This window comes from Ambystoma mexicanum, chromosome 1p, assembly GCF_040938575.1.
Source record: "Ambystoma mexicanum isolate Mex_15411 chromosome 1p, UKY_AmexF1_1, whole genome shotgun sequence".
Lineage (NCBI taxonomy): Eukaryota > Metazoa > Chordata > Amphibia > Caudata > Ambystomatidae > Ambystoma > Ambystoma mexicanum.
The window spans coordinates 510,855,222-510,880,005 of record NC_090921.1 but is presented as its reverse complement, the minus strand read 5'-3'; the positions used below and the strand labels follow the sequence as shown (position 1 = coordinate 510,880,005).

At 46.0% G+C, this 24,784-nt stretch overlaps 1 protein-coding gene across 4 annotated transcripts in view; it reads left to right on the top strand.

Annotated features, from left to right (window-relative positions):
• FSD1 (fibronectin type III and SPRY domain containing 1) overlaps positions 1–24,784 on the top strand; it is an 85,264-nt gene that overhangs the window by 31,389 nt on the left and 29,091 nt on the right. For all 4 annotated transcript variants that reach the window (XM_069649379.1, XM_069649382.1, XM_069649381.1 and 1 more), the window contains exon 2: positions 8,077–8,172. In XM_069649379.1, the coding sequence (XP_069505480.1) occupies positions 8,077–8,172 (96 nt within the window). The remainder of the gene's footprint in view (positions 1–8,076; positions 8,173–24,784) is intronic.

The window sequence follows — 24,784 nt, the reverse complement described above, 5'->3', positions numbered from 1 at the left end:
CTTTTATGCGAATCCATGAAGAAAATCCCCCGGATTGGGTTCCATGAAGAGCTATTGTGTTGCGACCTGTCTTGTGGCCATTCCCCACAGCCCCACCACTACAAAGAGGACGGGGTTTCCCCAGTAAATCTTTTCCATTTCCAGCACTGGCAGGAAAAAAGGTCACTTGCCCGCTTGCATGTATGCCATTTCTCCACATGCACACACCGCACACTGTCTTATTGGGTACCACTAAAATATTACTTGCCAGTGGCAAGGGCACGTTTTGAGGATTGGATATTATTAATATATATATTTTTGTGTATGTGTGTGAGTATGCCGAGCAAGTCCATGTGTGTTTCATGCCGTTCCCAGCGTCTCTTCAGGACCCGAACATATTCAATTTTCTGTTGCTTTAGGCGAGAAAATAAATGGAAAGGTACGAACAAATAGGGTTGACTGTACTTCTTTCTATTGCTAGCAGTGATTCCCAACTTAAACCCAAGGCCTACATACATCAGTGAATTGAGAACCGCAGTATTGCAGGCTCCTTGATGTTCATTAAGGCACAGGTGCCAAGAGCAGCCAGCGCTCTACCAGGCTATACTGTTCCCAGCTACAGTAAGGAAGGCATGATGTAAACCCCCGGGGCATGATACTACCATGCCAGTGCTAACACAGAAAAAACTGATCTACTGTTAAAAAAAAAAAAACCCTTAAAATAAATTGATACATTTGTTTTTATTTGTCTTTGGGGGGGCCTTGAGGATGGTGTAATGTTTTGCGACTTTGGAGGGAGCTTTTTTTGTGTTGGCTTGCATCAGATAGATATCTACTTTTGCTTTGGTAATATTGCATTTGTGAGTTGTGTACTTGCCATTGAGGGAAAAGGGACTTTTGGGAGACCGATTCACGCCATCGTTTTTACAGTGTAGATCTCCTTCCAGGGGCATCTATTCAACAAAATGCCAGGGGTAAGGGAAGTGGCATCTGTCGCCTGATGATACCATTCGAAATTGTCAGGTGGCCTTTGATCCTGATTACCTCACAGGAAGTGGTGGTGTAGATGTGTGAAAAAAAAAAATAAAAATAAAAAATAAATACAATAAAAAACAACAAAACAATCAAATAACCAAAAGTTACTAAGCTGTCAAAAGACTATTTTAATTACAAAACCTAGGGTGCTGCCAAGATATGCCATGGCTTGAGTTATGAAATGATCAAAGTATCTCCATTGGAACCAATATTGGCCAAGGGGCATTGCCTTCATATGCCAGTACAGCCCTATATGGCCAGTTAGTCATCTTGTGGCGGTTCTACGTTATTTCGCCGAATGAATTTTCATCGTGGGACATTTCATCGCCACAAACCCTGTTTTTTTTTTTAAAAAAATGATTTCTGGGGGGGGTTCCCCCCCAGACCCACTTCCTACTTTAATAATCATACCCCAACCCCTACAAAACACCCCCCAAAAATTTTTTTTTTTTTAAAAGGGGTTTTCGGCGATGAAAAATTCGGCGATGAAATGTCCCACAATGGAAATCCATTCGGCGAAATGCGTGTATACCCTTGTGGCAGCTAGTGTCACCCACCATGTATAGGCATTATATGCTAAATAGGACCCTACCGTCCCAGATGGTGCCATAATATGTATTTGTACATTTATAAAGCGCACATACCCCATAGGCATCTAGGTGCTGGAACTTTAAGAACATAGTTACACAATTAGTTACACTTTGTGCTTGGTTGATACAGTTGCATTTTGTCAGTTATAGTTGCAGTTAAGTATTTGCATATGATCATAGTTTGCTCAGAGGCAAGCATGCACATTGAATTGCGGAAGATAGCCATGGCCTGCAATTGGCGTAGGCGTTCGTGCCTATTGTTGGGGATCTAGGCTGAATAGGCAGGTTTTTCGATTTTTACGCAGAGACGTGTCATTTCTCAGATGTTTGGGGAGAGTGTTCCACAATTTAGCTGCTACTACAGGGAAGCTTGAACCGCCTGCTTTCTGTTTTCTATATCTTGGCATCACAATGAGGTTGGCATATGGGAGCATGTTGGTCTTTTGGACTGAGTTTTGCTGATCTGGTTATTATGGTAGGCGGGTGCGTTATTGGTGAGCCATTTATGTGTCAAGGTAAGGATTTTGAATTTAATCCTGTCTTGGACTGGGAGCCAATGGATATTTCGTCTAGTGGCCGAAATGCGTTCGTTCTTGGGTATGTTTAATGCAGCTCTGATGGCGTTGTTTTGTACAACTTGCAATTTTCCGATGTTTCGGTTACTGGTGCCGGCAAAGAGTGAGTTACAGTAATCTATCCTAGATGGGATCAAGGCTCTGGCTAGGGTGATGCTGTTGTCCGGTGATAGGAATGGTCTACTAGCTCTGATTAATTTAGAAGTATAGGCTGAGGATGAGATTGTGGCAAAAACCTGTCTGTTTAAGGTAAAGGCCGAATGTAGAGTTTTTATTTCATTTCCAACAGTGATGATAGTGCCACCAATGCTGAAAGATTTGTATTGTTGTGAGAGGTTGTTTAGTTTAGCGTTATTACCGATTAGAATTAACTCAGTCTTGTAGTCATTGAGGCATAATTCATTTTGCGCCATCCAGGCCTGGATTGCGAGGTAGATTATGTTGAGATTTATTTTATCAGTGTCACAACGGTATTACCCAAATTGACCTTTTACAATTGCCCTTTTGCACAATTGACCTAATTATAGTGGGCCTAATTGAATTTCTGCACAATTGACCTTTTATATTATTTTAGTTATTTTACATATGTATTGTGTTGGTTTTGGATTATAAATAACATAAGGGGATTTGGTGGGGGGTTGCAGGGGTCTTTGGATTAGTTGGGGGTTGCGGGGGGCTCCCCCCGCATATATGTCCTAATTGACCTTCTAAATTAGGTCAATTCTCCCAAGGTCAATTGTGAAAAGGTCAATTAGTATACAACCGTCATAACATCCTGTGATTGGTATAAGTATTTGAGTATCATCCGCATAGTTTGTATACATGATACCCATTTTGTCAAGTTTGTCAAATAAAAGCTTTGTGAAAGCATTGTACAAGGTAGGGGACACGAGATCCGGTCATTTTTTCGAATGCATTTTTTCTAAATGCAATTATCTCAAAAAACATTTCGTCAAAATTGTTTTTTTTCCGAATGTGTTATTTTTTTATTTAATGTTTTTTTGGGTTTTGTAAGTAAAAAAAAAAAAAAAAACAGGGTTTTGGGGGGGGAACCCCCATTAAAAAAAAACAATATTTGAAAAAAACATTTCGACAAAATGTTTTCGAGATAATGGCATTTGAAAAAATGTCATTCGAAAAAATCACTATAAACCAGGGGACATGCAGGAGCCTTGTGGTACGCTGCCTGTCACTAGGACTGGCGGGTAAGGTGGGGCGCTGAGGTGTTGGAGAAGACCCTCATCTAGCGGTTTGAGAGTAAGGATTCAATCCATTTAATTTCAGGTGAGAAGTGGACGGCGGTTTCGAGGTGTTGGCATAGGATTCTATGATTGACCAAATAGAAGGCTGCTGATTGGTCTAGTAAAAGGAGGTTCCACAGGTCTCCTTTGTCCTTGAAATGGTTCATTTGTGTTTTTAAATCCAAGATCGCCGTTTCAGTTCTGTGATGCCAAGTGCAGCCTCCAGTTGTCAAATAATGCCATATTATGCCCGTTCTAGCCTCATATGCCAGGTCGTCCTATGTAATGTAGGACCTCGTATTCCCCAGTAATTCGTACAGTGTGAATTAATGCCTGAAATGCTGGTTGTTATAATCACCCACGCAATATGAATCCTTGTGTTTCCAGTTGCTGACCCCACATGCCAAGAGCAACCTTTAGTTCCCCAGAATTGTCTTCAAATTCTAGTTAACTTCTGAAGTCCTTTGTATAGTCGCTATATGTAAAGCTCACCCTCACAGTTGCATCCATAATCTGCCAAATGCAGCATCATGGCGTAGAAAGAATGTCTAATGCCCCTCTGATTCCCATGCCAGAACACACCCATGCCGAGGGTGCTTTGAGTGGCTGACCTCTGGCAACTAGCCCCACTCACACCTGATTCTTCCTGTGCATGCCAGGTCCGCATTGTTCTGCCATGGTGATGATGACAAGAAGCGCTGCACCCAGTGCCCCTCCTCTAGCCCCTCGCAAGTCATTAGTATCCGTTTACCGGGTCCAGGATGTACTAGGGGTAGGGACTGCTGTATGCGCGCAGACCTCCTGCAGAGCCCTCTTAACATTTGGTTAATACTGCTGCTCTGCCATCTCCTCAGCAGGGCATGAATGGACAACACTAGAGCTACCAAGAGAGCCACCAGGGGTAGCATTTGTTACTATCGGAGACCCCAAATGATGCCCAGGTTACCCTCTTGATTCTAGTTCTCTCTAGTTCACATTAGTGGAGGAGTTGCGAGATCTGATATAGTATCTAGGGTGGTGTTGCATGTCCACCAGAGAGTTGACGTGAAGTACTGGATTGGCTGGGTGTGTAATGGGGGCTTTGCTTCAAGGCGTCGGTAAGTACAGGCGGTAGTGATCAGCCTTTGTGAGGTGTTTGAAGGGGTGCTTTGCAGAATGGGAGTGCCTTGGGGGGGAGGGGAGAGGGGGTAGGACCAGTCCTGAGGTGGGGCTTCGGAGCAGACATTGGTATGCCATGAGATCTACACTGTTTTGGAGTTGGTGGGTGCAGTTGTGCGATAATGCCATGCCTGTTTATTTCATTGCCATTGTGGTGAGAGCCTCCTGTGAGAATAGTCTCTGTGGTGGCAGTTGTCTGGTGTCTATGATGGTGGTAGTAATGTAGTTTAAGGAGCATTTGTACTTCCCTGTGACCACCATATTGGCATCTCGGCACCAAGACTTGTCCATGTGGATAAAGTGCTGGTGTAAATTCTGGAAGATTCTGGGATGAGTGGGCACAGCTGCTAGATAATGTATTTCTTTAAATATGTTCTAGATTCTGTTTCTATGGTAAAAGCATTATTAGATCCTGTAGCCAGAATGACCTCACTTGCGTTATGGGGTGAGTGATATGCGAAGAGATGTCGTCTGCGTTCTGAAACCTCAGACGTCTGGAAGGACCTTACGATCACATATTATCTTCAATTATTTCTGTTTATTCAATACATTTTCAATCCAAACGAAGAATTATTTCAATTTTCATAAACTATGAAGCATTTATTCTTCAGCCATGGGCATTCTTTTTGTTGTATAATGCATTTCGGTCCAGCGGACCATCTTGAGGGACCAATTTCTAGAAGACCTAACCAAACGTAATTTGAAGTGCTTGAGGATATTTCTACCATATCACATGCGTTTTTAGTTTTGTCTCGCTATTGAATTTTGCTCATGACTATTTGACCCTGTTTTCAACCAAGTGTCAACATATGTATTGGAGTAATAGTCTTCTTAACTACTGCCATGCTCAAATGTACAATATTAGAGAATACTTATACAAAGAATATTATATGTATTTAGCTAAATGCATCTTATCAACTACTGAATAGTCTATGACATTATGTACGCATCTGCACCACAATTACAATTATGTATTTGATTATATAGATGAAGAGCAATGCCAAGAAATGTTTCCCTTTATGACTAGAATCATGTATGAAATGCTAAATTAGGAAATGTACTGGTCGTGTTGCAAGCAATCCCCATTATTACCGCAGTTGGCTATCCAGCACTCTACCATATATAAGTAGACAAAGCTTAGCGAGATCCACACGATTTTGTCAATTTATGTATTTTTTGCAGTGGAGCTTTGCTGGTTCCAAATTAGGTCAACTTATTGCACATTTCTGCAACTTATGTATTTATTCTAATCACCCCATTCGCCAGCACGAATGAGTACCATTATGCAAACAAACAAATAAAAAGGGGGCCATTTTGCAATCCTTCTTGCATTTAAACCGAGTCTCTGGAGGCAGAGATCCATCCGAGAAAGATCGTCATGAGACTTCAACTCTGTTGTAAGCACTAGGAAAGGCAGGCAGACTAGAATAGGGACCTACGCTGTTGTAGATAGAACCATGATAGATATGGGGTATACTTCGAACTTTAAATTTACTAGTGCCTGTTTCACTAGATAAACCAAGACAACAGGAAGTGACAACTGATGTGGGGGCACACCTTGTTACCACAAGTTATGTTCAAATAAACGCGCTATGGTATAAGTTGAAAAGCAAAGAAAACGTTATTACACTACAAAAATGTATACTTTTCATTTCTATGGCACCTAAAATCAACAGATCTAAAGCCTTGATCCTAGGATACCGCAGCAGCACAAGAGAACACAAAGATTAGAAGCATATCTAGGAGTTATAGGCAACACAGGCGGGTAACTAAAACGCATGTGTAATACACCCCTGTGTGATATGATAGAAATAGCCTCAAGCACTTAAAAATTACGTTTGGTTATGTCTTATAGAAATTGGTCCCTGAAGATGGCCCGCTGGACCGAAATGCATTGGACACCAAAAAAGAATGCTTATTTCTGAAGAATAAATGCTTCATTATTTTATGAAAATGGAAGGAATTTTTTATTTGTATTGGATATTTATTGAATATACGGAAATATTGAGAATATCAAACTAATTGAACATAATATATGTGATAACTCACGTAAGGTCCTTCTAGACATCTGAGGTTTCGTAACCCAGACAACATACTTAGCTGCTGTAAATTCTGACCATTTGTCAGGGAAGTGCACTGTAGAGCTGGTGGAAGATTACAAAGGAGTGTGGGAGTCCCTCTTCTGAGAATGAACATGGGTCAAATACCCTGTTCCGTGGAATTTCTTCCACTCGCGAGCGTCTACATCCACTTTTTAGCCCATTGCGCCCTTCACAGGGGAGAAATATCAATTTGCATATCAGTGTGGTCCAACCCACTGGTATCACCCTAAGTAACCAGGGTAATCCAGACGTGTACCCCTTGCTCACTGAGCCTTAGGCTCAGCTTAACCTCCCTGAGGAGGCCCAACAAGGCTGAAACGCGTGTCAGGGTTGCTTATGGAGCTCTTGTTCAGAGGAGAATTGCCTAGCATTACAGTGCTGGACTGCCCATGTGGGTGGGACCAGACTGATATGCACTCCAGAGCCAAAAGCAGACTGTAAAGTCACAGCTCTACTAATAGAGGCAGGAGCAATGCATTTCAGAAAGCCCGAAAGACACTGATGGAAATAGTACTTAATTACCCTGTGTGAAGCTAAAAGCCATATATTCTTTGTGTGAAGAGTAGGCAGACTGAATAAACAGAAAGGGGGCCTTTTCACAATCCGCGTAAATTGCACAGATGCCCCACCCCCTACGTTTGCATGTGTGTGCAAATTCCCTCCATGCAAATGTTTTGTCATTTGCGCTCCTAAACTGAAAAAGAAAGGTTACTTCGCAGTGGAAATGGAGTAAACCCCACTTGCCATTTACACGTGACCGGCACGGTTTACAATGGATTCCTATTGAATCCACCTTCTTTTTGCTGTTTTTAAAAACGGGTGAAATCCACAGGGATGCACAGCATTTATGCCAGCATGAAAATGTCATGATTCACACATAAAATGTTTGTGTACAGTTTATGCACGCATTGTACTGTACACCCTTATGGCTGAGACCCCCAATGCTTCCACTGGGTATTTGTTCTATATTTCCATAACCCAGAACCATCTCTTCTTGAATTATTAGTGTTGAAACATTTATATGTTGTATGTACTTTTCTTGACCAAAAAAAAAAAAGATTTGGGAGATTTCTAAGATCGGACCTTAAAACATCGTTTTTGGGTGAGACTTAAGGTAGGGGAAAGCATTAGTCTAATTGTGCACTCTGGCGTTACTGGGGAGTAATTTTAATGTTAAAGAATAATATTTTAATAAGTTTATTATAATTTTTTTCCAAATGGATTTTAGTCAGGATATTTTAAGAAGTGTTAAAAGTTTCATAATGTAGACATAAACCGCTTGACTAAAGTTTAGGATTAATCGTCGGATACAGTCAAGGTGGCTGAATGCGGGAAACTGAAGCATTGGGTTTGAGTCCATGTCCTTATGTGTTCCCATCTCTCTCGTCTATAACAGGAGGACCTGAGGAAGATCCGGACCACCTTGGCCATGAAGAATGAAGAGATTCAGAACTTCGTCTATGTCTTGAAGCAGATGCTGGAGAATGTTGAGGTAACGCTTCCCTTCACTGGCTGAATCTGAGGCGCGCATTCCGTAGCTTTCCCATAGCCAGGGGTCTTACCTTCCCCACAATGCATGCTATAGCCACATCTTACCTGAAGCAGAGGTCTCCTGTCTCACTCGGAGAGCATTCCATTTCTCATTCTAACCAGTAGTCAACATTGTTTACCTCTGAGGGCTTACCTTGTGTTTCTCTAGTTTGTATCCCCCCCTATAATGACCTCCAGTAGATTTCCCTTTACTGTTTAGTTTAGTTTAGTTTCATAGTTTCTCATCATTTCTCATCTGTCTCATCATTTCCTCTTTTACGGCATCAAGTTGTTTTCTGCAACCTGACAAAATCTCTCAATTCTCTCGTGTGGTCTTGCCTTTCCCAAACCATAACACACTGTCGGCCTGCTCAGTGCGTCTAATAGCTTTTGCCAAACTTGAGATCTGGGATCGTGTCTCTTCCTAGCCTGAGCCCTTACCGTCCTCTCTGAGGACCTACCAGCAGTTGCTCGATACACCTGTTATCTCTTGCTCTCGCCTTTTGAGGATCCACTTTCCACTGCTCTCCCTATTTTGCCACACTCACCTTTGCAGGCAATGGATTTCCATAGCTCCCACCACTGAACCGACCATACACTCGCTTCTTCCAGAGTCGTAGCAGATCCCGACCTCCTCCCCTCTCAATCTCTCATGGTCCGCTTTTTCAGCCCTTGCACACAGTGCCTCACCTCTCCAGTGGCACCTCATACTCCAACAGAGTCCCTGTGTGTTGCAGGTGCCCAAATATATTCTTCACCTCAGCGGCACAGCCCGTTTGGCATTGATTATTGTGTGATATACATTGATTATTCTTCAGCACACCGTGTCGTGTTCCAGTTTGCATTGAGCTGCGGTGTCCTGGTCTTCGAACGCCTTTGGTCTGCTACTTGCAAACGGCCCTAGGGCCTATCGGAGCAGGGAACCTTTAGATCGGAATGTAAGGCAATGTTTTTGGTAGATCACAACCCGGAGAGGACACTGTGGCATTTGTGCTCAAACCTTTCTTTATTTTAAAATCTTTTTTAAAATGCGTTTATAGTTTTCTTCAGCAAAGCTTTTCACAATGTCACTTAAAACCGCTCATTTCTCCAGCATGGGGTCTGGCATGGATTCACATGCTCATGAATATTCCCCGTCGTCAGGCCGGGAATCCTCGGTATAGAAAAAAATCAGTATCAGTTTCGTTTCTGTCTTTCTTAGTAGTAACCAATCACTGGTCTCTGGGTCATACTGCCCCCAGCCAATGACTGCCCTCTCCCAAAGCCCCGCCTCCGGCAGCCATCCTCAAATTTTTACCGCACGTTCAAGTGTTGGGAGTCCTCCTGCTGTAGCTCTCGAGCTTTTGCTGCGTTTTCTAATTTTTCGGTTAAATAGAGCCTCACGCTCCACCGTTTCTACATCCGATCAACGGAGATCTGTTTTGGAGTTTTCTACGCCCCTCAAGGGTGAAGATTTCGTCGAGTTATGCTTTTGGAGGATTCCAGAAGTTCCGAGGCCTACCCCGGACATGGCCCAAGAGAAAGGAAGCTCGACGCCCGGTAGCTGTTCAGGACCTGCCCTGGATGCCAGCTTCAGAATGTTTTCAAGGAGGACGAGCATTCGTTATGCCTCTACTGTCTCCATGAGGACAAGACGCACAAGGAGAAGGACTGTGCGTTTTGTGGGAACATGTCGGAGCGGGCCATGAAGGATCGCCAACTCCGTCTCGCCAACTGGCTGGAGGGGAAGAGCCCGTCAGGCGAGAAGAAGAAAAAGAAGTCCGAGCGGTCTTCTAAGGCCTGTGAGGGTGCCCCGGCGACGGGGGCCCAACAAAAGGCTAAGCACCGCGAGTCCGCCTGGCACCGGGAGCGCCGAACGGTCGGGCTCCTTGGCTGCCAGGAAAGGGCGCATCCTCCCCGGCGCCATCAACCACGAGCCAACGCTCTGGCTCGGGTAAGAGAAAGTCCGAGAACCCGGCGAAGCTTCTGGAGAGGCCCCGGTCGATCTCGAAGATTCCGGCAGAGGGGGAGCGAGGCTCTGACCCTCCCCCCAAGGTGAAGGCCCCAGGCGTCCAGAAGGTGGCGATGGCCTTAATTCACCCTGCTAAGACCTCGATTGAGGATGTCGCCGCGGCCCTGGCTCAGCCTGTGGAGGCTACACCAGTGGAGGCGCCCTCAGGACCCAGAGTCTCCCTGCCACCGTGGAGGGAGTCGTCTTTCAGGCCCATTGAGAAGGTCCCCACGAAGTCCTCGTTGGAAAAGGTGGGGGAGGGGCTGGTGGCCATCGTGGATACGTACACGACCTCTGAAGAAGAGCTCATCGAAGTCGTGGAAGAGGCCCAGCCCATCGGGAGGGATCCTGACGAGGGCAACGACGAGAGCGATGATGTCGCCGACAAGGCTCCTCAAGAGCCCTCGCGCCCGTCGTTTCCGGCGCCGCAGGACACCTCGGCGGCCATTTTGTCTGCGATTCAGTCCTTATGCTCGGAGATAAGGACAAGGTTGCCCCTTACCCCGACGGAGGTACCTGAGCCAGACCCGACGGGGGAACCGGAGCCAGGACCTTCGGAGAGTCCACCGCATAAGAGGAGGAGGACGCATCCTATGCCACCTCTCCCACCTCTGCGGCCTACTCTGCCTCCCCCCGGTCTACTACCCACGGGGATGATACAGGCACGGACAAGGCTACGACAGGGGCGACGACGGAAGTGTCCCCCGTCGCCCCCTGCTCGGGCGTCCCCGCCCGACGAGATTGGATCCTTTCATGCCATGATTTCCAGGGCATCCAAGCTTTTTCAGCTCTGCCCAGAAGAAAAGAAGAAAGAAGGGTTCCTTTACCAACGGCGCGAGGCTAAAAGGAAGACGGTCCTCGCCGTACCGCTTCTTGATGACATCTGGGATGAGGGGCTCGCCCTCCTTAAGAACCCTGCCATGGCACCGGCAAAGAGGGACCGGTACGAGAAGAAGTACCGGGTCCGCGGGGCTGCCCCCTTGTGCCTTCGGGCACAACCTACCTCGGATTTGGTCGTCTCGGCGGCGGCATAGAAGAAAGCTGGGGGGGCATGGGCCTCGACATCAACTTCCCCGCCGGACGGCGAGGGCAGGAAGTTGGACACGATGGGACGACGGATCATCTCATCCGCAGCGACAACTATCAAGGCGGCCAACGTCCTGGCTATCGTAGCCCGCTACGACAGGGAGTTGTGGTTCAAAATCGCCCCTCTGTTAGACTTCCTTTCGGACGCCAAAAGGGCTGAGGCCCTTGAAATCCTACAGGAGGGGGAGATGCTTCGGACCACGCCATCACTGTGGCGACGGACATCGCCGACACCGGTTTCCGTCAGTTGGGCAATGGCGTTTGCTTGAGACGACGAGGATGGCTCAAGGCCACGGATTTCTGCCAGGACGTACAAACCAAGGTTCTGGACATGCCCTTCGATGGGAACAACCTGTTTGGAAAGGCGGTTGATTCCCTTCAGGCCATCAAGACAGACACAGAGACTGCCAGGGCACTGGGAGTGCTCCAACAACGACGGCCGTCCTTTCGGAGCTCTGGAGGCAGACAAGGTGCCTCCAAGGGATCCGCAGTGGCTCCTCCACTTACCGCCAAGCGGCAAGATCTTCGTCCCAGGAAGCCTACAGGGGACGCGGCAAGTCAGGTGGTGCCCGTCGTCATCGACAAGGAGGTCAAGGAGGCAAGGCAGCCTCCAAACAAGATTGAACCGACCGTGAGGTTGGGCCCCGCCGAAGCACCACGGTGGGAGGCCGGCTGGCGAGGTTCGTCAGCGTGTGGGAGTCCATCTCCACTGACCGTTGGGTGCTGGACGCCCTGGCCCAAGGGCACGCCCTCGAGTTTCAGAAGAAGTGCCCTCGCATTCCACCCGTAGCCAGGAAGGAAAATCACGTCCCTCAACTACTGTTGGAAGTAAGGGCGATGCTCAAGAAGGGTGCCATCGAGCTCGTCCCAAAGAAGCTTCGGGGCTCCGGAGTTTACTCAAGGTACTTCCTCGTAAGAAAGAAGACCGGAGGATGGCGCCCCATCCTGGACCTACGACGACTGAACAAGTACATCAAGGCACAGAAGTTCTGTATGGTCACCCTCCAGCATGTGCTGGGACAGCTGGAGGAGGGCGATTTCCTGTTGTCGTTGGACTTTGCATACTTCCACATCCCCATTCTAAAAAGACACAGAAAGTTCCTCAGTTTCGTGGTCCAAGGACGGCACTACCAGTTCAAGGCCCTCCCGTTCGGATTGAAGTCTGCACCCAGGGTGTTCACCTAGTGCCTCGCAACGGTGGCGGCGCGGTTGCGCCTACAGGGGATCCACGTCTACCCCTACCTGGACGACTGGCTGATCCGGGCAAGGACAAGGGAGCTCGCCATGGAGCACACTGCGAAGACCGTCCAGCTGCTCACGGACCTGGGATTCTCCAACAACTTTTTAAAATCCCACCTGGTTCCGTCGCAAGTCGCCCTGTTTCTGGGAGCCAAGCTCGACACAGTGGCGCGGCTGGCCTCGCCGTCGGAGGAAAGGACCAGGACCATTCTGGGCAAGGTGCAGCGTCTGCTGGCCACGGACATGGCCAGGGTACGATCTATCGAGTCCCTCCTCGGGATGATGTCCTCCTGCATTTATCTGGTGCGCCTTTGCAGGCTTCGGATGAGACCCTTACAGAGTTCCTCGACGCCCGCTGGATCCAGTCGACGAGCAGCTTTGAGGACAGGATCCCTCTCAACGAGATGTTCCGTCAGGCGATCCGGTGGTGGGGTACCCGCTCCCATCTGTCGGCGGGCATGGACTTTCAGACCCCAGCTCACCAGGTGACGGTGACGACGGACACCTCCCTGGAAGGTTGGGGAGCACACTGCGGAGATCTTCACGCGAGAGGCCTTTGGCTCCCGGAGGAGAAGTCTCTCCACATCAATATCTTGGAGCTCCGCGCAGTGTTCTGGGCCCTCAGGTCCTTTCTTCCGTCCCTCAAGGGCAAGGTGGTGAGGATCTTCACCGACAACACCACCACAATGTTCTACATCCGGAAGCAGGGCGGAACCAGGTCCCCGGCCCTATCCAAGGAAGCCCAGGATCTGTGGCATTGGGCCGTCGCCCAAGGGATGTTTCTGGTGCCTCTTCATCTGGCAGGAATAAAAAACACGATCACCGACTCACTCAGCAGGGAGCTGCGCTCGTGCCATGAGTGGGAACTACGCCAGGATCAAGTGGATCTACTCTTCCGACGATGGGGCGAACCCCAAATCGTTCTCTTCGCGACGGCGACAAATTCCAAGTGCCGGAGGTTCGCAAGCAGGTTCCCCCAGCCGAGGAGCATGGGCGATGCGTTCTCGTTCCCCTGGGACGGCCTATTTCTTTATGCGTTCCCTCCGCTGATGTTGCTGCTCCGGCTCATCAACCAGCTCAAGAGGTCCCGGTGCAAGATGCTCCTCGTCGCACTGGCGTGGCCGAGACCGATCTGGTTCCCGGACCTTCTGGACTTGTCAACGTCCCCACCAGTCAAGCTGCCGACGGATGCAGACCTTCTCTCAAGAGAAGGAGGCGCCATTCTTCACCACAACCCGGAGTCGCTGAACTTGCAGGCCTGGCTCCTGCAGCACTAGAGTTTGGAGGGTACGACATCCCGGCCGACTGCAGATAGGTTCTTGCAAAGGCCAGGGCGTCCTCAACTCTCAAGTGCTACGGACATAAATGGAAGAGGTTCTCTGTCTGGTGCCGTGCACAGAAGATTAACCCTCTGTGGATTACGGCCCCTCAAGTACTGCCGTACCTACTGTCGCTGGCCAAAGCTGGACTGGCTCACGCCTCCATCAAAATACATCTGGCTGCAATCTCCCAATATACCAGGACGACGGGACGGGCGTCCTTGTGGTCTCATCGCCTGGTGAAAGAATTCATGAAGGGACTATTCCGATCATTCCCGTCGGTGAAGGCTCCTGCCCCGGCGTGGGAGCTTAATGTGGTGCTGACCAAGCTCCTGGGGGCCCCATTCGAGCCTATGCATTTGGCGCCTTTGAAGTTCCTGTCATGGAAGACAGCTTTCCTCGTGGCCATCTCCTCCGCACGACGAGTGGGAGAGATCCAGGCCCTATCTTGCAAGCCTCCATACTTGACTTTTCATGACACGAGGGTGGTGCTGAGGACACACCCATCCTTTATGCCCAAGGTGCCGTCGGACTTCCACCTCAACGAGCCCTTGGTGTTGCCAGTTTTCTTCCCGTCGCCTTCGTCGCCGGCCGAGAGGACTCTGCACTCGCTGGATGTAGCTAGAGTGCTGAAGTTCTACGTGGACCGCACAAATAGTTTCCGGAAGACGTCACAGCTGTTTGTGAACTTTGGGACTGTGAATCAAGGGAAGGCTCTCTCGAAGACTTCCATTTCCAGATGGCTCTCTCCGGCTGCATCATGCACTGTCACCGGTTGGCAAACCGACAGCTGCCCGGCCGCCCTAGAGCCCATTCGACCAGAGCGATCGCTGCTACCACGGCGTTGCTGTCTGGTGTGCCCCTGCTGGACATCTGCAAGGCTGTGACGTGGAGGTCGACGCACACCTTCACAAGATTCTACTGCGTCGATCTGGACTCCAGGGAGGAGTTCAGGGTCGGCCAAGCAGTGCTGCGCAACCTGTTCGCCTAAGGTGAGCCTGGTGAGGAGGTAAGAGTTGCTTAATGTTGAGTTGTTGTATTACTTAATGTTGAGCCTGTTGCCACCTCCCGTGGTTGTGCATGTGTGTACTGCTATGTATTCTCTTATTCATGAGCATGTAAATCCATGCCAGACCCCATGCTGGAGAAGGAACAAGTTACTTACCTGTAACTGTTGTTCTCCAGCATGTGTCTGGCATGGATTCACATGCGAACCCTCCCGCCTACCCCTATGCGGCTCTTCACTTGGTCATACTGCCACTTTACGTGCTACTAAATCTGAGGATGGCTGCCGGAGGCAGGGTTTAGGGAGAGGGCAGTCATTAATATTTGAGTTTTTCCGATGTTCATTTCTAGATTATTTGCTTGTACATAAAGTCCTAGTTTTGTCAGCATTTTCTGTAAGCCTTGGGGCGTTTGGGACAATAAAAAAAGATCATCCGCATAGAGCAAATATGGGATCTTCTGGTCACCCAACTTGGGGAAGGGGTCTCCCATACACTTGTAAAATTCTTCTCCAAGATCCAAAATAAAGAAGTTAAATAAGAAGGCTGCCAAAGGGCACCCTTGTTTTAGCCCTTGCTGCATCATAATTAGAGGGGATAACTTTCCATCAAGGGAGATCCTAACTCTCATTGACGTGTTTGAATGAAAAAGAATTATCAGTGAGAGAAGAGTATCCGGACAGTTATAATTCTTTAACTTCTTATATAGGATGTTTCTTTCTATGGAGTCGAACGCGGCTCCAAAATCTATGATGCCTAAATACAATGACTCGTTCCACTCTGCCTGCTGGGCTTGTATTATATTTAATGAGATGATATTCGGAATAGTACCCAACCCCTTCATAAAACCCGATTGGAAAGGGTCGATCAACCTTTTATTCTTCACCCATACCTGCAGCTGTTTGAGAATTATCTTGCAAAATAGTTTCCTAGGGATGTCTAAAAGGGAAATGGGTCTATAGCTAGTCGGAGATGGTCTATCACCCTTTTTGTAAATTGGTACTATAATTGCTTGGGTCCAGGTCTCTGGTAAGGACTGTGAGTTGTTCACCATTGAAAAGATCTTAAAAAAGCATCCCGAGATTTGGACTTCGATATTGTCTAAGTGATAATTAGACCACCCATCTGGCCCACTAGCTTTGGAATTACTAGATACTCTAATGAGCTCCAGTATATCAGCCCATTCAAATTCAAGGTGAAAGGCGGGGCGTGGATTCCACTGTTCTAGTAGGGAGTCGCTTTTTACAATGGCATAGAACTGTGTAAAATATTCGACCCAAATATGTATCGGGACAGCTGTTGATTGCATTACTAATTGCGGGGTTGCTACAGATTGGTTTATCGCAGTCTACATTCTAGAGATGTTTTTACTGGCCAGAATGTTTAGCATATTCGAGCCATCCTCATGAAACATAATAGATTGATGGGTCTTCAGCCAGTTCCTATAACGCATTCTAAGAGTGCTTGCTAGTTGTTGTCGCAAGGGATTGGGCTTATTTTTTGTTTGTCTCAGGTCAGCAATAAGTTGAATTTTCTGATCCTTAATCGCTGGATCAAAAAGGTGGCGATGAACACGATTAGCTTTTGCTGTTACTTTATCACTTTGTTGTTGAATGACATGTATTAATTCGGGATACACATGTTTCAGCTTACCAGACTGGGTGTCCAGATTCCCATACATGAGACCCAACATAATGTACAATTGTGCTAGTTCAGGCTCTGATCATCAGAGGCGGTTCCCTCCTGTATTCACCACGCTACGACCTAGTTTAGAGACTAATTTTTTGGATTCAGGAGGACTCTTCATCCACCATTTAGTTGTCAGCACATTTGATTTTAGTACAGAGAACTTTGTCACCACCGGCCATAGCACTCTGTTTTCATATATATAGTCGATAATCAACTTACTATCACCCTTATGCCATGTCTCGACTGTTGGAATATCTGGGGTAAAGCTCCATTAAGCATGAACAACCCCCTTGCTTTAATTAATTAGGGAATTCCATCTCAATTATCTAGCCTTATTCCTGATTTCCGAATTTTCCAAACGCCTCAAATTTAGGTCACCCGCCAGAATCCGCGCGTTAATCTTTAGATCTTCTGTGACAAGGTCTAATAAGTAATTTAAATCTTGGAAGAACTTGTCTTCTGACATGGCAATCGGGTTCCAGTATACATTTAATATCACAACCCCCTCCTTCTCAAACATTACTTTTATCAGTAACATGTACTTATTCGGGGCAGCCCAGAATTGTGAGGTCATCCCTCTCCCCATTTTTACGGCAGTTAGCAGACCGGAATTTGGGCACCCGCTACTCGGTTTAAGTGCAGCGTTTATATGAATTTCGTGGTTCTCCCAAAGTCGAGTTTCTGAGAGCCACGTCGCCTGTAAAAGTACTATGTTCCATTTATTTAACTGGGTTTGGTCATTATTAATAAGGTGTTTGAACCCTCTCGTATTCCAGCTCAAGAGGGATATTCGATCTTCTTTTCCTAGTTACTTTTGGTTATGTTGGCTGCAACACACACACGTAACATTATTTAGATTACTTTTCTTCATAGTGTTAGTATGCCCAAGAAGTGGCGCCTGAGCCCTCACACCCTCTCTTTTCTGCTGTTGATCAGATATTCCTGCTGTCTCAATGCTTAGGGCAAACCCTAATTTAGACAACTCCTCTTTATTTAGCCATATTAAGTTTTGTACTACCCTGGATTTGATCTAGAGTCTTACCAAGTTTCGGCATCCCTTTCTCATAAATTCAACCAAGGCTAAATCCGAGGAGACAATATCCTCCAATTGTGGGATTTCCGAAAAGCTAGCCATCACGGCTCTCCTATTCAAGTCATATAGTGTGGACGGTGTGGGTCTACATGCTAACACCAGAGAATAGAGTGCAGGAGGTTTCCTATGGATTTTCGTTACATTTCTCCCATCTCCATTCCACAATCTGTTATTGGGGGACAACTGGTTTATCTGCGTCTTGTTCGCCACCACTTTTCCAACAGCATTTTCTGTTAAATTAATAATGGTATTAGTTATATCCTTCTGGTACCCCTCTCAATCACTTAGGTATTTACTTTCTAATATTCTCAGATCACCCTGAGCAGTGTCAGGTAAAGTTCTTATCAACTGCTTTTCACCTTCCTTAACAGGAGTTCTTCTCTCAACACACACGCCTTCGCCACACTTTTTACGCTCAAGTTTATCACCCTCCTTTTCCTTATTAACAGCATTACGATGTAACTGCAGATGTCCAGTAGCGTTTCCACCTGTATCAAGGGCGGGGGGAGGTGCAACAAAAGGATTACGAACCTCCTTCATGTATGCATCAACTGCTTTCCTGATTTCAATCCTTTGAGGCATCAATTGTGCATCACTCCCCACCTTTTTCTGTGGCACTCGTCTAGGTCTTTCTTGAGATTTCAGGAGGTCCTGGGTCTGAACATTCATCTCCTCAACGTTCTCTACATTTAGCACTTCCATCAACTCGTCTAATGGGGGGTATTCCATAGCCTGAACTGGCACAAACTTAAGTGTGTCATTCTTTTTAGACTCTGCTAATTGCTGATATTTTTCTTTGATCGCTTGGGAGGCTATTAGAGTACTTCGCTTAGGTAGAGAAATAGTTTTAAAGAAGTGTTTCACTGATGCTTTTTCTGCACTTTTGGGGGCCTGTTGATTTTTAGTGAGTTTTTTCGTCATTTCTTTCTTTTTCTTTTTTTCCTTTACCTCAGAGGGTCCTAACACCCGAGAATTAGTTTGTATTCTTTTTTCATTTTGTTTAGTACCACTTTGTTCAAACAATCCAGTGTTCCCTTCTAACTGCCCCGATGGCATCAGAGTCTTATCAAATATAATCTCTGGGATACACGGGAGCATGGGATCATTGTCTTCTCTTGCTTTTTCGGGGTTACTTTTTTTACAAGGATGAAGAGGCTCCTCTGGGCTTTCTGTTTGCGTCGCTACCGAAGGCTCGCCTCCCTGGCTCTTTCTATCATTGACTTTATTATCTCTTGCATAACCCTCACTCTGAGTTTGCCATAGTAGTATTTTTTTCCAAATGTTCATCCTGCGCAAATAATTTGCGCTCAGATACTTTCAACATTTTGAGAAAAGCTTGCATTGTTACATTCATTCATTGGAGAGTTATATTCAACATATTATTATCCAATTGATGGAAGAAAAAAGATGTATTTTTACTATGATTAGACATTAGTACATTAATTGGGGATGGAGAAACATTTCCGGCCAAAGATTCTTCATTACTTTGCCCTCTCTCGGAGAACATCATAGGGGAGCTTGAGAGATTTCTGACATCAAACTATTAGAGAATACCGAATCATTAGGTTCCATATCAATAACCACAGTATCGTTGGTCACTTGCTGGTTCGATTCAGGCATGTTAGACATCGGGCATGTATTAGGCAAGGATTTCAAAATAGCGGTGTTAGTTAAGGACTGTTCCGAATGGGGGAGCTCACCCCCTACAGCTTTTCGATGAACACATTCCTCCCCCTCAGTAGGCTCTATATCACTTCCTTTACAGGCTTCTGTATAGATCTTGTTAGTCTTGGTCTTTTTTGTTGTCTCAGCACCCAACGTTGCTGTTTTAGCTCTAAAGGCTGATAGGGAGCCATTACAGAATTGTCGAATGTCGGCATTCCCCAAAGTTCCATTGCCAGCCAAACCGCGTCTAGGGGTACAGCAAGTAAGGGAAATAGTCCTGTTCTTAGGTGCTAACAGATCTTTCTTCTTACGTACAGGGCTTTTAACAGGTAATCCTGTTTTCTGCGCCCGGAGGATCATGATCGCTTGTTTTCACTTCGAGGAAATGGGGATCTCAGATTTAAGGGCTTCTCACCAGCTAGCTTTTATCGTACTAGTTGGGGCGGGGGAGGGGGTGGTTTCCACTCTACTTCACCACAGTGCTGGAATCACAAGCACTTTCCACCAATGTACCTACAATTACGATTGACCAGCAGCCTCGCACCTTGTGCCGCTCACAGTGAACAGTAAACCGTACTTTCTGTGCTTCCGCAGTGCGCGCGCAAGGTGCGCTGGCCGCTGGGTAAATATAGAGGGCTGGAGGCTCTTGATGGGCGCAGTCTATTCCAACAAATGGAGTAACTAGACAGGGGACATAGAAATAGAAAAGGGATTCAGCCACATTACCTTAAAACCCCATACTCTCTTTTAGCAGCGTTCACTAACACATACCTTCTTGATAGTATCAAAAGTCCCCGCCTCCTACTGTGTCCATAAACATGAAATGCTATTTACTTTAAACCGGCAGTAGCACGGATGTGTAGCAGTAAAAGCGCTCCTCCTGGATCCGCGCCGTCGCAATACCCAGTCCAAATATCCTGGTAGTCCAAACGTGTCAGCAAGGGAGCAGAGTCTCCAAACAGTAAACAGTACTTTCCATACTTCCGCCTGTCCCTATTATACCTTCACATGAAAATTGTACTTTCTTTTCTCTCAATTATCAATTTACCCCCCTCCCCACGGATTTCATTAGGATTTATAAAATGCAACCTGCAAATATGAACGATATATAACAAATTATCCCAATCTATACAGGTGTGGAGGACTCTCTAGGGGTAGCTGTTAGTAGCAGGCAAGCAATGTCCCAAAGTGTCATAATTACAATCGTTGAAGCTGGAAGATTAACCAGCATGCATCTCCCCCAGAAATAAATCGTCTTCACAGTGTTTTGTTCAAACACAAAGCCTCCACTTCTACCCTTATCCACAGGAAACGTACATTGGGCCTCGTTATAACTCCAGCGGTGGGCCTCGTTATAACTCCAGCGGTAGCCATGCCAGTAAAAATGGCAGGCTGCTGCCGGAGTTATCCTTTTTTCCCAGCGTCTGGCAATGGGGAATCACCAGGGCATTACAGCCCCGATGGTCCCTGAAGCCAGGCGCCAGGAAAAGGAACTCCCCATCCCCATTGGAGTCCCATTGGTATTTATAATGGTGCCGGTGCTACAGTTACAGTCTAAGAGCGGGTGCTGTTCAGTCCGCCAGGTCAGACCTGGCAGACAGGAGGGCATCCGGCCCGCAAACCTGTACTCTGCCGGTGCGGTAACGATGGTGCCGGTAAGCCTACTGGCACCGTTGTTACCGGACCGGCAGGGTTGTAATGAGGCCCACTGAGTGAGGATAAGCCTAGGTGTTTGCAGCTCAAATTTGGATAGACCTAAGTGACTAGTTCTCCCTTCCCTAGGGATATCCATTCGGTCCCCAATGGTCGCTAAGCATGGGAGCTGATTGAATCTTGACAGCATAAGTAGTCACCAGATTCTAGGATCGGGCAATTTCAGTATGCATGGATGGGGTTTGCCCAGAATATACGGAAGTTCTCAATTTTCTTCGATTGAACGGTAGCTTTTCGCTATGACCAAGTTGGTGCAAAAGTCACAATTAAGTACATTATTGCCAAGTTGAGCAATACGTTTATAAAGTCCTAATGGCCAATTTATAGTCCATTCAATTTCCACTAGGAAAGCTAAACAAAAGTATCTATAGGCCTTAAGAACTTTGTTAGAGACCACGTTCAACTCAAGTGCCAGTAGTTCAACTATCAGTATTTCAGGTTGTTTAACAATTTTTAACCACAAAGTAAATCTTCTGAAGTTAAGTATAGCATACAACGAAGCCATTCTCATCTCCCGCATAGATACAGATACACACTTGGGCATCCTCAACATTCAACGCAGTGTCCTACCATCTATCCGATTAAGCCACTTATTGCAAAGTCCCGGGTACATCTCAAGACCATATAAAATAGTGGGTGGGTACAATGCTTTACCTATAAACTGTAATCAGTCCCACAAGACTGTAACCATCACATGAGCTAATGTAATTCATAATGGATCCTAATTTACTGAGGGCTTTTAATTCAATACCAATCAGAAGCTCCTCGTCGGATCTTTTGCTAGAAGTCAAGGACCCAATTACGTATATGTATGTTGAGACGAGATCTATCACAAAATGACCCAGATGCAATGCAGCCAATGGTAGATGCTGCTTCACTCCGAAATAAATTACACACGTTTTCTCATAGTACTTGGGTTGTTCACACTGGAATAACTCATTAGAGATTTCATCCTTCTTTACAGACCAACCTGAGTATGATCCATGGCAATTATGTCATCTGTGAAAAGAAGCAGGGGTATATGAGAACCGCTCCATTTCTGGAGAAAGTTGCGCATCTTGGCCATATCCTCATACACGTTAGCCAAATAAAGGTTAAAAAGCCAAGGGGTCAGCACACACCCCTTTTAGGCCCCTATTAGTTTTTACCCAATTGGTAAAATGTCCCAGTCCATCTAGCTGACCCTTGCGACTGTATCCGTATGAAGCTTTCACAACATATTTAATAATCCTTTCTTAATGCCCCAATTCTCAAGATTGGGACCTTTTTATGCTGTCAAAAGCTAGACTATAGTCGATAAATGCTACGTCCAATGGCAGACCCTGACCTGTTTTTGCCCGAGTAAGGGCCCCCATCATCAGAAACCTCTACTGTCCCCATCGCTAAGTTGCTTGGCCGTATTATAAAAGAAAAGGTAAAGGTGTGCTTGTTGGGATGTCTGTTAAAGTAAGAAAGGCCTGCGTCTGGAATCATACGCCCCCAGAGTTCTGTCCCTACCATTTAAAGAATCCTATACACTCAATAAAAATACACTTGGGTTTCGGCCCTAAGCAAGTGACCCGTGGTTTGCTTCTTACCCCCATCGTTGTATGTGTTTTTCAATAGATGCTTCTTTCTTGCCCTGGTGTAAAGGGCGTGCCAGCAGGTTGATTGATTTTGCTAGCGTTTCTCTCTCCTGTATTGTTCAAGTCAGTCCAATACATGTCTCTTTCGCCGCCTTGCGGCTGGGTTTCTCTTCCCCCCCCCCCCTTGAAGTCTCTGGTCTCTCACCCGCCTTGGGCTTTCGGTTCTCTTATGCCAGACTCTGATGTCACCTCATCTGTATTGTATGGTCTCCTCCTTAGGTCCACCCCCAGAGAAGAGTAGGTCTTGTATTGTGTGCGTAAACAACCTAACAAGTGCCATATGTTTCTCCCCCTCTCCCGTCTGTTGTCTCTACTCCCAAACAACAACCGCAAGAGGCATGGGGGAGCAAACACCAAGAACCGATCCCTCAATCATGTTAGTCGCCATAAGCTAGCAAACAACAAAACGCTTGTGGCCACAGCGCCTGTTACTAGCGGAAGATACTCCTTACTCCAGCACTATCAGAATGATTAATCGGTCTTTGTCTCTTCCTCTTCTCTCCAGTTTAATTTGCCTCTCGTGTCCCTCCTTCTAGTTCCCTACCACCTTTTAAGTTCTCTCAATCATTGTAGAGGTTCTATAGCACCATAAGGGCTATATAAACGCCCAAAACAACTAATCCTGGTCCCCCTTCTATCTCTCTTGTTCTTGCTCAAGGCAAGAGATATACTCAAAACCTGTCCCCCTTAGAGTGTGGTACTAATACTTTTCTGCACTTGTGTGCACGCCTTACGTGTCCCTTCTTAGTAGATTAGTGCATCGGCTGCAGTCTATCTTAAAGTACACTGGGCACACACGTCTGTTGAACGAGCTCTACTTCATAGTCTTCTTGCCAGTACTCTCATAGGATGAAGCCCTATGGCCTCCATACAGGATGTAGCCTCAGCAGAACAATCTAATCTTGTTACTTGGTAACCGTTGCTGCTGCAGAGTGGCCACGATGCATTCTGAAATAGCAGAGCGAATGCAAGTGGGCCTGGCTGGGGCTTATTTACACGTATCTTGCCGTGCACCCAGTTTAAGCTGGTGATTACTTCAGTGATTTTCAAAGAAGAATTGTGCGCAATAGAATTTCTTTATCCTCACTGTAGTTTGGATTATTTTAAACACCCTTCATTGTAATCTGTTTGAATTCATTGTTGGAGCCACCGTCCTTGTAAACAGATCATGGTTTGTCAATAAATTGGCCCTTCCTGAAGCTATACAGTTTTATAGCATGTAGAAACACATATTTAGTTCACACGTTCGCTCCAAATCTAGAACTTTCTTTTGTAATGCCTTTTGTTTGATGTATAGTATTTTGCAATTGTCATTCTTGGTCCCTTTCTCCTACATTTATGCTCTTTTTCTTTTCTTTTTCTTTTCTTCCTTGTCTTTTTCCTTTTCTTTTTTCCTTTCTTCCTTCTTGTTCTCTTTTTTAATATTTATATGATGTTTTGGATTGGTTGTGATGTGGTGGTTACTTTGCTTTCACTTGGTTGTTATATGCGAATTTCTTGGAATACTGTTCATTTTGTTCTTGTTTGTTACTATGAAAATAAAATTTTGAACTGCAAATCTAGAACTTTCTTTCACTTACTAAGCGCAACAGCAATTCTGTTATCTCTACAGTGTTCCATGATGTTGTGCCTCAAATCGCTGGCACATGAGTAATTTTGTTCTCTATACACACTGCTGCATCTCTGCTTATACTTTCGTCACACAAATGCCGTAAATGTGGTAGCCATTTTGTAATGTTCGTCTCTCATAGAAAACCTTCCAATTTAAATTCATAATTCAAGTACTGCGTGCTGGTGTATTGCATTTTATAAATCCAAAACACACTCTTGCGTTTTTACAGATTTTCTCTTTATCATAAACTCCGTTTTAATTTTAGGTCCACTTAAGGATGTACTAATTTTATCAGTGTGAAATATCGATCAGTGTTCCAAATAATCTGCGTTATGGGCTGCCTTACTAATGATCCCCATTCATCTCACATGTTGTATAAGGAAGTGACCACAGTAGACTCCTAGGATTTGGGGGCTAGTGGCATGTAAGAGACTGTAGTATTTGGTTCTGTTATGTAAAACATCAAATTTGATTCCATCTGACCCTCAATAGTCACTCAGGCCCCAACAAAATCCCACATAGTCCCCAGTATTTTCTCT